Source organism: Epinephelus lanceolatus, chromosome 17 (genome assembly GCF_041903045.1).
Source record: "Epinephelus lanceolatus isolate andai-2023 chromosome 17, ASM4190304v1, whole genome shotgun sequence".
Classification (NCBI taxonomy): domain Eukaryota; kingdom Metazoa; phylum Chordata; class Actinopteri; order Perciformes; family Serranidae; genus Epinephelus; species Epinephelus lanceolatus.
Genome location: NC_135750.1, coordinates 19,035,706 through 19,050,310, shown reverse-complemented (window position 1 = coordinate 19,050,310; position 14,605 = coordinate 19,035,706). Strand labels below are relative to the sequence as shown.

The following is a 14,605-nucleotide window of genomic DNA, read 5'->3' as shown; positions in this document are numbered from 1 at the left end:
AAGATTTTGAATAAGAAGAATCGGAATAAGAATATACACGATGGATTATATATAGTGGCCTTGCTGTTATACACCTGTGTCATCCCCACCTTAACTTTCTGACATTAGTGAACATCAGTATGGGTTTAGGAGCAGTCGATCAACATCTTTATCAATGATAGAATTTGTAGAAAACAGGCTAATACCTGTTGAACTTCGGTGCCTGTATGTTAGAATAGCAGCTCCCTGTCTCATTAATCTGTGCTCACAAGATGTTGGTCGCACAGTGTGGGGTATGTGGGATGCTTGTGTTCTTTCTACAGGGTCAGTGTTTTACACAACAGCTGAAAGAGCTACTTTGTCTTGAAGCTCTGCTTTGATCTGCTACCACCAGTGCAGGTGACCAGTCTCTGATGACGTCTCTATTGAATTGCTTGTTATCTGGTTTCCCAGAACAGATTCTCTGGTATCCCAGTTTGGTTGGACCCACATTTCTATTCCCATCCCTCACAGTTTGAACAGAGGTTACACCTTATAACAGTTGCATTGTTTTTTTTACAATTTGTTCATAGATCCTCACTGGTTCTAAATCATCACATTGCTGTAAAAGCTAAAGTTAATTACATGTGCACAGCACCTTAATTGCAACAACGCAACTTTTACTGAGCCACATATACGTCAACCAGGACTGATAACTCTTACACTTCCTTTCACCTCACCAGCTGTCTGCAATTGATTGTTTTACTTAGAAGACCCTATAGTATGTATACTGAGTGATGTTAACATGTTTTTGCTTCATACATAGACACACCTTCAGTATTCTGATTGTGCTTCAAATGCTCACAGTTTCCATTTTTCAAATATAATTCATAGCATGAATTTGTTCTTGCTCCTTTTTCATTGAGCTTAACATACACACCAATCTCTGAGGCTGTGTGTGGGTGATTGTCCACAGTGTGTGGACAAATCAAGAATGGAAAATTGACCTGTAACCACTGAAAGAGAAAGATTCCACTCTGCAATGACTCACAGGAAGGTTAGGTTGATATATAGTGCCCTCCTGTGTTTAAAAGGTAAAACACACACATATATGCAGTCAGCCACACTGATGCATGATTTCTAAAAATAATAATAATGTGAAGATCAGTCACTCAGTGTGACAATAAGCTTCATTTTGTACAGAACTGAACCTAATCCATAGCATGCTTACTCTTCTGACAGTACAAAATGTATAAAGAAGCTACACAGTTATGCTTATACACTCTTACAGATATCAACTTCAGTGCAGTCATTCTAGTTCTATCAATCAACAATTATACTTAAATCAGTCAGTCATTATAGTCCGCATAAATCAAACTAAGTGAGATTTACTTTTCTTTGAATTAAGGATGACATGCTCCTGCCCTCAGGCTCACAGTGTTACGTGTTTGCTGAAGAGTGGGCAGAGAGGAAATAAAACTGCTGTCTGAGCAAGGGAGTGGGTGATTTCACCACAGAAAAAGGACAATGTGCTGAAGTGATTCATTACGCCTTGTCGGAGGCTAACAGCTTGATACTAAAAGGCAGCAAAAAGTGCCTAAACAAGATGATATCCTGATGTAATAAATTTGATTAATTCCACTGTGAACTGTGCACAACTACGGCAAGTACACCAGGTCAAAGTTCAACAAGGAGGTTTGTCTATAAAGTGTTAATTTCGAGAATTAAATGTTCCACTTGGCATTGTTGTCTCTTACTGTATGTTTGGCTTTCCTGGGGGTTTGTTTAAAATGTGTATGGCCCTGACTGACTTATTTTTCACATTCTCAGATCTCAGAACATCTTTTGGTGGGTGTAATATCACAACTGCTGATAGAGTTGAAGGCCAAAAGAGCTAATGCTATATAAACACACCCTAAGTTCAAACAAAATGGACGTTATCCTTCACTATCCGTTATCTTCACTTCAGTTGTCATGCGTTTAAATAACGACTCAACTTTAAAGTTTTTTTTCTTTCTTTTTCCGTGAAGTCATACTGCAGCTCGAGCCAGTCATTTTTGCCACTGATAAATTCTCTCACAGATGCAGGGTAGGCCTGTAAGCCACAAAGTGACAGTGAAGTGTGAAGGCGGCATATGATTCAGACGAAGTTCACGCTCAGGAACCGAGTGTGCCCATATGATAGCTCGAACTATCTCAAACTTTTGAAAGACAAGTGAACGAGGAGGAAATCAGAAAAACCACATCGGGCAGAATAGTGAGCCTCAAACTAAAAACACAGAGCGCCTTTTTTCCATGTGACTACACTTAACTGTCAAACAGCCTTTTATATTCAGAGTGCTCACGTTTCTGATGCTACAGCCGCATAATGCTTATACAGCTTAATGCAGACTTTGTATTTACAAGTGCAAAAGTTTTACAGTGTAATGTGTGTTTTGATACCAGAATGAGTTGTCTCAGGGCGATGAAAGGATTTAACAGTAGCACTCACAAGACAAGGGATGTTAGCATAAATGCAAGAGGGTGGCATTTGTGTAACAACATGGTTATCATACAGGTAATAACGTTTGGCAATTATGTGACGAAAAAAAGGATTTAATTTCTGTATTAGGGGAATAATGTCAAAATATATAATAAATAAATAAATAAATAATATAATAGTGTAAAAATATTTTAAGGTAATATTGAGGCAAAACATTAACAATTTATTGTTATTATTATTTTATTATTATTATTATTAGTGGTAGTAGTAGAAGAAGTAGTAGTACTAGTGATAGTAGTAATAGTAGTAGTAGTCGTTGTTGTTGTTGTTGTTGTTGTTGTTGTACAGTAGTAGTTGTACCAGTAGAAGTGGTAGTAGTAGAAGAAGTAGAATTAGTAGTTAATTTTATTTAACCATACTACCCCCGTCTCTAATATCATTTTGCCTAAAGTGATATTATCCCATTAGCCTGAGTTAGCCAGATTATTATTAGCATATTAAACGGCTATTAACATGTTATTACCATGATATTCCTGATAGTTTTATTTCCAGTATTACACTCATGTTTTTGCCTTATTATTCAGGTTATTTACTGTTTATATACTACAGTATTACTCATGTATTGCCTGTTGTACCCATGATATTACTGCTTTTTAACTTGTTATTACTGAGCTGGAATGTGAAGTGCTACAGAAATATGATTGAGCATATGTGATTAAAGAGCTGTACTGCTGAATTCAGATAGTATGACATTTATTTCTCTTTAATTAGTTACAGCACATACTGCATAGAAACATCACAGCATTAGTTGATGTCAAAACTGGGATCATGGTTGCAGGTTAGAAAACTGGTGCCCCAGCTCTTTTCAAGAAATTTCTCATACCAGTTTAGGCTATACAGAGATGAATGGGAAAAAAATGGCTCTTTCTCTGCTTAGAGGCTCACTGAGCCAAATGTGTAAGCATGTGTGATTCCATTATCACATTTCTGCGACCAGCACACATTTTCCTACGTTTTGATGTATACCTTATGTATGTAGAGTGAAAATTGTGGCAATGAGAGCAATTTGTTGAGAAGTTTTTAGGACAATCCACACTCTAGCAATGACATCACACACTCTAGCTCTGTCCCATAGAAACCCATTGTAAAGTTTTTACGTTTTTTTTTGCGAACTTCGTAAATAAAAGCTTGGAAAATCTCTTAAAAAAAAAGTCATTGCACACCATTCCAGATAATCCGCATGATCTGATATATGTTTTGATAGTGTAGAGGAGTGAAACTTGCAGCACTTGTGCCATTCTGCAAACCACAAATTTGGTACATTTGCATGTGTCGTGCATACTGTATTTCTAAAGTGAGATGCCTGCCAAGCTGCAGACCGCTGTTTGAAAAACAAGCAATGCTTATTTTTTTGGTGACCATTCGCCGTGTCGCAGGTGTTTTGTACCAAACCTGGGTGATTTTAGTGACACCCTGCTTTTTCGTGGCCTTTGTGCCACCAAACATAGGTGTTTAAAGCCAAAGTATGACCATTTACTAACCATAACCAAGTGATTTTTGTGCCTACACCTAACCACACCCTCACAAGAAATGTAAAGTATTAATGTATTTGTGGTTTGCAGAAATGTACAGTGCAATACAAGCGTTTTCTTTCTGGTGAGTGGGTTGAAATTTGCTCTAGAATGACACAGCACTGCCGTATGATCATTCAGTTATACTTTACTGGTACACTGTTAAATCTAATGAAACGTGGGATTTTACAATCAATAGCTTTAACCGTAGCTGCCCCACCGCTCCTGTTATTTCCCACTTTTTGACACTGCCTGTATTGCTTTGATCCACTCCTTTCTTTCTTCAGCTGTAGCAGCTTGGAGGAAGTAGTGAGTCTCATCTGAGGTGATGATCTCAAAGAGGTTGCCGTCAATGTCGTATTTTTTGGCTGAAACCCAGAAAAAATGAGAGTTGAAAGGGATGAGCTGATAAGAAACTGACAGTAAACACCAATTATATTTCATGGTCACAGTGGGGGAGGAATAGGGCATGTTTATCCAGTCCCACTCACCGTCAGGCACGTACTCCACGGCTGTAACCACAGACCCACGGAGATGGATGGAGCCCAGAGGGTCATCACCCTGACACAAAGAGATGACACAAAAGAAGGGAGAAAGTAAATAAAATAAACTCTTATTCTTGATTCTCTGTCACTTCAGCTTCTAAAGGTCAGTATATTTACCTTTGTAGGATCATAATAATGCATATAAGCAGGGTCGTCTCTTAGAATGAACTTTCGCACCTTCCAGTTTTTCCTCTTATGTCCCTGTGATAAAATAACACAACATGCTTTATTTGATTTGCTGAACAATACTAAACAGCAAACGCTGCGGTCTGTGAAACAAACTTCCTCTTTCAGTGTACGTGAAAATGTATAATTAACAGAAATTTCCTCATGTCTATTTGAGTGCAACTGTGAAGTCAAAAGTAAAAGGTGTGATGTTTCATAGCTTGACAACATCAATCTTGGCCTCTCATCAAGTTATTCTTCCTGTTAGTAACACAGTTTATATTACCGTTGTAAATGCATAAAGTTTAACGAAAACACGGTGACACTTCTGCTCGCGCTCTGATTCACCTGTTTCAGCAAACAGCCCTGTTTCACAATGTTTCCTCTGAATTCCTCCTTCAGAAGCACGTCTTCATCACTGGAGTAGCCTTCACAGAAGAACCCGCTGTCTGCCTGCCACAGAGCACAGCCATGTACATGCACATCATGTTTCATCATTCCCAACATAATTAATTAAATATGGTGTCCAATAATTACTTTTTGAACTTACAAAGTAATAAAGAGCAAGTGTCTGATCTAAGAAGGCTGTCTGCTCTACACTCTCTGCTCCATCTTTTGACAGGTCACCTGCAGGCTGGAGGAAACCCTCATTCAGGAGCCCTGTTGCTAACATGATGGCCTCAGGCCTGTTTCTCACTTTCTCTTTTGAAATCAGCCACTCGATTACCGTCGCACCTGCACAAACATGAGGAGGGAGCGAAATATGGTAACACCATTAGAAGGTAAAAAAAAATAACATCTTCCACACTGGTGACATTAATAAAAGCAAGCCTACCGGTGAAGCAGTGATTGAAGACTCGATTCTCCTGCTCCAGTTTTAACTCTTTTACTCCATCATCTTGGTCCTTCATCAGTGCGTACAGTTCACTATGAAAACATAATGTGGAAACTGTCAGCATGTCTTGTCATGAAATCATTTTAAATAAGCACAACCAGCTGTCTGTTAATAAACCTCTACACCGAGCAGGAATTGTCCAGTCGTAGCTTAGCTTTCAAATATAAGCATAACAGGCCTGCAGGTTTCACAACAGATGGGTTTCCATCCAAATGTAGAGCACATTTTAAACTAGTTTTTGGAAAATGTGCAAAAGGAAATGCAAACTGATGTGCTTTTCCATCCAAATATGGGGAGTTGATTTATCAAGGTAAGCAGGAGGTGGTGCTAATTCTCCCCTCAGGTGCCATTACACCACCATTTCTTTGTTGAATCTGCTTCCACTGCACTTCATCACATTTACCTTTATCTGTACACCCATTTTGCCATCTCCAACCAGCCTAACAACTCTTTTTTGCAATATATTTTTTTAAATTTTTGCCATTTCCACTCTTTTTTTCCCGCAAATTTAAAATGCACATAAAAATAGCCAGATGGAAATGCTCTGTGTTTCTCCACATGCCAAAGTGGTGTGCATCTGATAAACAAAGGCTCTAAGTTTGTCTTTTTTATTTTTTTTATTTTAGTGTTTTCAATACCAAAAGCACACTTATGAGTCAATCTAACTCACTTCGTAATGCTTACATTAGTCCAAGAGGCATAACCAATCACATAACTTTACGCAGTTTCAATTAGCCCTGTACAGGATTGACACATCCACTGTGTGTACCTGACTTGGATGCTATTTTATCATGCAATGCCAAGGGCAGAGCCGCCTACAGTACTACCATATCGTAGGCACTTCTGCATTTTGTACGTCCACGTACACGTATAATCGCCTGTCTCAATTAGAAGCCTAGTCTGGTTGCCAAGCAGTTCAGTTTTTTCATAGTTCTTTCGGATGTATAAAACCAGGTTGTTGGCTACCTCAAATTATGCGTCCATTCTTTGATTACCCAGCGAGTTATTCATATTTCTTCAGTTCATAAATGTCCTCAGATCAAAAGGATCAAAAGCATTTTTCATAAAAATTAATCCAAGTTCTGAGTATTGTTTTAACAGGATAAAGTGCTGTTGTGTCGGTATGCTGGGTGCCGTAATCCTCGAGAGCTGTAATTTTTCGTACAAGTAATAATCATACTGGTTTAAATAAACAGTTACACTGTATTCCCCGATCTTTGCTGAGTAACTATTTTGTGTGAAAGGTATTAAAGGCCTGTCCCAAACATAGGCCTGTTGATTTCAATGATTTGAGCAAATAATAGCCCGGGCTATTAATTGAAGTTTTTGTACTACTTGAAACACCAGCAACAGCAAAGCATACATTTTATCTCTGTGTTCCTTGTCCATGTATGATTTTCTAGAATAAACTAATCCGAACCAGGTTATGCTGGAATGAAGTAACAGTCTGATGTCACATTTTTCTGTAGCCTAAAATAGCTACTTATGATGCCGACTTTTTGTCTGGGACATGTAATAATGTCTCAGTCTTTTAGCATACTGACGACCCCTTCATGGGTTTCTTGTCAGCTGCAGAGATTTCAACCAATTCAGAGATGTTAGCTTCATCAGATACCTCTCTACAGCTGGTAAAATCCGTCAACAGTTATAATTCTAGCTAGCAAAGTCAACAGTCAGGTATCGGGTGTAACAACATAAGGAGGGACTTAACTAAGAGTCACTTCTTAGAATACATCAAACTACTTTTTGGTATTTCCAAATGATTATCTTCACCACCAATAAGATACTACAGTACATACGCGAGGTTGACTGTCTCAGGCAGGCGAATGGAGCGTCTCGTGGACTTCCTGGCAAACTTTCTTCCCCCATCCAGGCAGGTGATGGCTCTCTTGATGTCCTTGACCCATAACTCTCTCTCCTCCACATGTGAAGCTTGGAAGAAGTGATCCTGCTTCTTGTCTGTGGTAATCTTGAACACCAGCTAAATGGAGCATTATCAATCAGTCACGCTGCTACAGCTTCTGTTCTCTCTTGAGATTTTCCTTTAGATATGAGGATAATCAACAATAACTGCTGCTGCTAATTTGGAAAAATATGACTCAGTTAGCTGTCTCGAATGAATCAGATATTCAAATTTAGTATCTTAAATCAATGTAGTCTTAAGCTCTGTTACAAATCCTATAAACTCATACTGTTGTTTTCACATCTCTAATCCTTCAGCGCTAGTTCAGCTGTTCTTGACATTTTCTTACCGTCCTCTTGCCAAAATCCTGGCAAGGACTGATGAGCGTGGCTCCCTTCAGTGGGATCATTCCTTTCGGAGAGCGGTCTGTTTTCTTTTTATAGAATTCCACCCCATCTTCTGACAGCACAGCCCACACAGCCTTCCAGGAGTTTAGCAGTGTACCCTGAGGATCAATAAGATAGTTGACAACAGGCAGCCTCGTTGTTACAGAAAACATGCTGTACATTAACAGAATATTTTTTATTGATACCTATCTCAACATTTCATTGTTATCACTAAATGTACTTATGTCTGTTAGTTTGATGAAACCTTAAAAATAAATGCTTAGTTTTACAGGAATTTCCCTCTGTAAATATTAATTTTGCTTTCTGTTTAGTTTCTCACCCTGAGCTTTATAACATGAAGTGAAAGGTTAACTTGCAGGCCTACAGGCAGCAGATGGGTTTTAGTTGATCAAGCCCACATTAAATTGCAGAAATGAATCTACAGACTTCTGGTAATGGGTACAGAGAAAAGGAATTACTTTCTTTGGAAACCCTTCTCTTAAACAATTTCGGTTTGTGTTTATATATGTTCCGTTTCACAAACTCTCATGTCCTGTTGAGCTTGCATTATCCTCTGCTCCCTCGCTCCCTTGGGGAACAGAAGCAAGCTGTTTAACCAGTGTGACTTTTTTTTTTCAGCGGGGCATGCTTTTGAAAAATTATTACATTTAAAGTTACGTAACGTTATGTTAGAACCAAAGTCTTCCCGAAATATATCTGCTGTGAAACACATGACTTCAAGCATCACAAGAAAGCTGTGGGTGTGCTCCTCAGATTCAGCCATGCAGGGGATAAATAAAACAACAGAAACATGTAAAACGTAGTGTTGGAATATCAGCCTTCTGCTTGTGAACAGCTGCAGTCCTCAGTCAAGTCATTCATGCCCTGCACTGTGTGTAGCAGGATGCAGTACTGGATCATTTGTACTGTGCTCTCTGTCATACATAGCTCTGTGTATGGTTTTGATACCGACACTCTGTTTATGCAAAAACAGATTTATATGTGTATGTCATTAAACTGAGCATTCATGCTAGACCAAAGTCCACTCCCACGGGTATCAGCACTAACCAGGACTTTTCTCATTGTTAACAAATCCAAATTAGATCTCTCAGTACTTTGTGACCTCCTTGCCCTGTCTGTGGCTTACAGCCTCAAGCCGATTTGTTTCATGGAAAAAGCGTAACTTCAAAAACTGGTCACAAAATATAGTTTCATATTGAGAAAAGAGAAGTGATTTCTTAAATCAGATGGGCACTTTAGTTTGTAGCAAAAAGTACCTAAGCTGCACTTAAAATATGCATACCTTAGGGACTATTTTTAGTTGTGGATTAATGCAAATTTGGTGGTCTAGCAAGTGTTTACAGCAGCAGGACCAACCTGGTCTCACTTCCAACTCTTCCGATACTGATACACTTTTGTGGCAGTATAAGACACACTGGGCGGCAGCATTATTTGACACCCCGAGCAACTGCCATAATATAAAAAGCAAGAAAGACTGCAAAGAACTGGCATGAGGGGAGGTGGATGGGTCTAACAAACTGTGGACTTTTACCCAGGAGATGGCTGTTTGTGTCCTGGGTGAAATCAAAAGTCAATCAAGGTATCTTTAATGCATATGTGTAGCATACTACGCTAGTGAGGTATGTCACATGACATTACATTATATTAGTTATAAACATACTTATTTGTGGTATTTGATGAGGTGGGAGCCATGCCACGGTGGTGTAGTGGTTAGCATTGTCGCCTCACAGCAAGAGGGTTCTTAGTTTGAACCCACGGTGGGGGGTTCGAACCTAGGGTAGGATAGCTTTTCTGTGTGGAGTTTGTATAATCTTCCCATGTCATTGTGGGTTTTCTCCGGGTACTCCGGTTTCCTCCCACAGTCCAAAGACATGCAGGTTAATTGGTGACTCTAAATTGGCCGTAGGTGTGAATGGTTGTCCGTCTCTATGTGTCAGCCCTGTGATAGTCTGGTGACCTGAATGGATCAAAATGAACACTTATATTGAGGCGAACCATGACTTTTTTTTCTAACCACATACTTCTGTAGCCTAACCCTAAGGAAGTAAAGCTAAAAGCATTTTTTGTACCTATGTTTTAAGTTAAAGAGACCATATTTATTTAATACATCCTATTTGACTGATAGGAGTTTCTCTGTGCAGATAGGCAGTTTCTCCTCTGTACCTCAGGGGTCGATTTTAGGCCCCCTGTTATTTTCCTTGTATATGCTGCCTCTGGGATCTATCTTCCATAAGCACAATATATCCTTCCATTGCTATGCGGATGATGTGCAGATCTATCTCCCTCTTCGGTTGTACTCTAAGGACCCACTGAAACCTCTATTAGCTTGTCTTGCCGACATTAAGAGTTGGATGAGCCAGAGCCAACTTAACCTTAATGACAATAAAACTGAGGTTACTGTATTTGGCCTTCCAGGAGGCTGTTTTAGTTCATTTAATGGCTAGGATCTCCTTCCTATCAAAACCACCCCCTTTATAAAAAGCCTTGGTGTAACTTTTGATTCTAACCTTGATTTTAAAAAACAAATCAGCACAGTGGTTAAAGGGTCCTTTCACCAAATTCATACTCTGTCAGAAGTCAAGCCTTATTTATCTTTTAATGACCTGGAGAGGGTCATCCATGCTTTTATATCTTGCAGGCTGGATTATTGTAACTCTTTATATGTTGGTCTAGACCATACCTCGCTCCCCCGCCTGCAGCTGGTGCAGAATGCTGCCGCTCGCCTTTTGACTGGCACCAAAAATCGTGAACACATCACCCCTGTTCTGGCCTCCCTCCACTGGCTTCCCATCCGTTTTAGAATTGATTTTAAAGTGTTATTAATTGTTTTTAAGATTTTAACTGGTCTGGTTCCCCTATATCTTGCAGAACTTATTCAGGTCCAAAATCCAGCCAGAGCTCTACGTTCGTCCAGAGAACTGTTGCTGGATATACCAAGATCTAAATTAAAGACTAAAGGCGACTGTGCCTTCTCTGTAGCTGCTCCCGAGCTCTGGAATAGCCTGCCACTACATATTAGACATGTGGGATCCGTGGTGAGGTTTAAGTCTGCCTTAAAGACACATCTATTCTCCCTGGCCTTCCGATGCACAGGACCGTCTACCTTAGCCTAGTTTTTCCTTTTTTGTGTATGCGCATATGTATGTATATGTGTATGTACATTATGTGTGTACATGTGTATGGGTGTATGTGTGTGTGCGTATTGATATATGCATATATGTATTTTTTATATATGTATATTTTCTTACTTCTGCACTGTAAAGCACTTTGGCTGACCGTGACAGGTCTTTTAAACGTGCTATATAAATAAAAGTGAACTTGAACTTAAACTAATAAGCTGAAACTGTACGTTTTCTGTAAAAAAGTTCATTTGGAAAAGACACAATGCACGTTAACAAGTGTAAATTCACACACCATCCCTCAGTGTCTAAATGTGAGCCACTGCCCAAGCACTGGTATTTGATGAGCTGGGAGTGAGAATGTGTGGGCAGCACGGTGTATGTTTGATTGACTCCAAATACCATGCCTATGACAATACATATTTTTAATCTACAGACATGAAATAAACAACTAAACAGGTATATGACACTTGTCCATCCTTTACTGTGTGAATGCCTGGACTGCTGGACATTGATACATTTTTTTTATTTGACCCATTTTTTGCCTTGACAGCAGCATTTGACTGCATTTCTATTGACCCTCCCACAGTATGCCAAAAATGGACACAGACACACCATTAATCAACTGTTTGCATATGTCTATTCCTTCCCCTCTGTCCATGAAGAAGAAAGGTTCCCTGACAGCGCCTCAGCCATTTAAGGCATGACCATTATGCACCGCTGTGGCTATTTATAGCCGCCATAGTGTCATCACATCATTCATACGATGATACACTTCAGTCTTGATGTGTCAGTCATCATCAAACCAGAGAAAGACAATCAATTATGATTTCGTTACTGTCATGCACATCGAACCGGAGTTCATGAAATGCTTCACAAATATAGGACAAAATGAAAAGAGCATACAGGGTGATACATTTATGTCAAATGGGTAAAATGGTGTTAATTAATGTTTTCATGGGCGTGTGAGTTGTGTAGAAAACAAAAGTCACACTTGGCTCGATCTAAAAGAGTGTGAAAATGTGGGTTTAAGTACTGAATGTGTGAAACTCTCACTGCACTTTGTTTTCTTTATTGAATATCTCTGGTTTTCATACCGGAAAGGGCTTCTACATTACCTCTGTGCACACACACTGTTTATGTGCCTGACCACTGCTGTTAATCAGAGCAGCAATTAGTTTCGTTGCGTGTTCGGGGATATTCACTACATCTTACAACAACACAGTGTTTATTTCAGATCATGGCAGTTATGTTTACTCTCCGCGTGTATGTAAATGGTGATAAATGGTGAAACACAACTGAAAAACACACAGTGCACGTTTTGCTCCGACTTCTGGACAGAAGCAGGAACTTGAGTTTTTGTTGCAACTGTGGAACAGAAGTGTGTAGTTGTGAATGTATGCAGCAACCTTTCAGTGACTTGGAGCAATATCTCTCTCTACCAGCGCTTTTTATCTCGTCCAGACTTTATCGTGATGTTAATTTTTTCATTTTCTATCAGTGTGGGTGATAGATGCATCTGGACTAGCCTTAAAGCTGCACTAAATGCGACTGTGTTCCTTGCCACTGCAGTTGTCATCACCTCTTGGTTCAAAAACTCAAAAAAAGGCTTATACATCGTCCATTCTGCGGTCCTGCATGGTTTGACACACTTGTATTGCAATTTTATTACTTTTAAGTTTTTTTCATGTAGATGCCAATTTACATTCTTGTTACACAATATTTTAAGTGTGTTGCTACAAAGCTAAAGCTCCACGTACCCAGAACTGGGCATCAAGTTGCCAAAGTTTTTACTTCTGTTATTTTATCTCCGTGTTAGACTTGTAAAAAAGCATGTCTCAGAATTATACGTTCAGAGGAAGTCAGAAGTGTTTTCTTGTAGTTATTCTTACCTTTTTCACCAGGTATCCCTCTCTGATCTGCTGTGGCTCCATGACCCCGCTCTCTGCTGCTGTCAGCTGCAACTTCGGTCACTTCTTTAAAGACTGTTAAAAATGTTCCCACTCAATCCACCTACTGCATACTCTCTCTCTCTCTCTCTCTCTCTCTCTCTCTCTCTCTCTCTCTCTCTCTCTCTGTGCGTCTCTGTCAAAACCACAAACACACACACACACACACAAGCAGGAAGTTGTGCTGTTGGGTGTGTGACAACGATGCCTGGTCAACCATCTTCCTCTTCTGTGTGGTATTATTAGTTACAGCTACTGCTCGGCTGGTGTCTCTAAACTTTATGCTGTAATGTAGAAAGAAGTAGCTTAACAGCTCGGATAAAAACGGCATCTTTGACGTGTCACTGCAGTAAAATTAATCATTTTAAATTTTAACAGAGGAAGCTGGAGAAGAAACACAGTGACGCATGGATCACCAAACACCCCGACGATCTTACCTTAAATGTGCCCCAAATATAGCCACCTTTGTATAAACTTTTTTTCTCTGCTGTGCCTATGATTGAATTATTTTCTTTACCAGACTTTCCATTATCAGTTTTTTTTCTCGTTATGTAGTGTATTGCTCCATCTGTCTCTTCATTGTCTCATGCTGCTACGTTAAAACATTGCACAAACTCTCTAGCCCGTATGATCTCTGTGTGAGTTTTTCTTCGTCTTTGTTTCCTGTGGTTTTCTTTCATATGTTTGCACATAGTTTTGCATAGTTTTAAGCTTCTTTTTTTTCTTTCTAAACTTTTCTGTGTGCAGTTTCCCGAGTATTTCTGAATGGCAAAAACTGCACTGCTGTCATCATCAAGTATCTGAACTTTTGCATTCACAAACACCCACTGACTTACTGTCTGAATCCTATCTATATTTGGCCAGTGTATGAATAACTATGCGTGCATGATTTAGCTATCATATGTGCATCACAACAGCTGACCTGAGTCAGACAACAGGCTTCCTCATTTTCTAATTGCTCAATGTGGCCAAAGTCTGTTGGACTTGTAGTGAAGAGGACACGCTGAGTAACAGCAGAGGGGAAACAACTTTAAAAAGTAGTGGTATTTGTTTGTTAAACTCTTAATGTGTATAAAAAGCTGCACCACAGAGCAGCAGTCAGTTGAGCAACAGAACCACAAGACTCGAAGGTGCACTTTACCCTCAAAATGACCTTTTGTATGTCTCACTCCATGTTACCTTTATTTGTAAAGAAAACATTGTTTCTCCTGCATGCCTCCAAAAATGGAGAATATAGAAGAAGAAGAAGTGTTTGAACACACTTACCTTTTGCACACTAGTCTAATGCAGAAGTGTTTCAAATAGTTAGACTTAAGTGAAAGTGCATGTGTTTGGGAAGTACTGAGCGTACAACTGGATAAATGAGACTTAGATTACACTGCACTAGTTGTATGAGAATTTGGGAACGGATGTTTTGATATAGGGCAACTTGGTGGTGCAGTGGTTAGCATTGTGGCTGTGGCAGCAAGCGAGTTCCTGGTTCGAAACCCAGGGTGGAGGAACCCTTGTGTGCAGAGCAGGTGGGTTTTCTCTGAATACTCCGGCTTCCTCCCACAGTCCAAACACATGCAGGTTAATTGGTGAATCAGCCCTGTGATAGTCTGGCGACCT

General features: G+C 39.6%; 1 protein-coding gene across 1 annotated transcript; it reads right to left on the bottom strand.

The window, feature by feature from the left end:
* Positions 1-3,176: 3,176 nt before the first annotated feature.
* plek (pleckstrin) lies at positions 3,177-13,096 on the bottom strand. Its single transcript, XM_033612738.2, has 9 exons — positions 12,938-13,096; positions 7,869-8,024; positions 7,416-7,597; positions 5,557-5,648; positions 5,272-5,456; positions 5,070-5,174; positions 4,674-4,757; positions 4,503-4,572; positions 3,177-4,379 (listed from the first exon to the last, which is right to left on the bottom strand). Exons 1-9 carry the CDS (start codon positions 12,977-12,979, stop codon positions 4,240-4,242), a joined length of 1,056 nt encoding a protein of 351 aa, XP_033468629.1. The 5' UTR covers positions 12,980-13,096; the 3' UTR covers positions 3,177-4,239.
* Positions 13,097-14,605: the final 1,509 nt, after the last annotated feature.

Excerpts from the sequence above, each read along its gene's own strand:
- plek (XM_033612738.2), bottom strand. The coding sequence starts at position 12,979 with ATGGAGCCACAGCAGATCAGAGAGGGATACCTGGTGAAAAAG. Across the intron at positions 5,457-5,556 it reads CTTCAATCACTGCTTCACCG|GTGCGACGGTAATCGAGTGG; the intron begins GTAGGCTTGCTT and ends ATGTTTGTGCAG. Across the intron at positions 4,758-5,069 it reads AGGGCTGTTTGCTGAAACAG|GGACATAAGAGGAAAAACTG; the intron begins GTGAATCAGAGC and ends ATTTTATCACAG.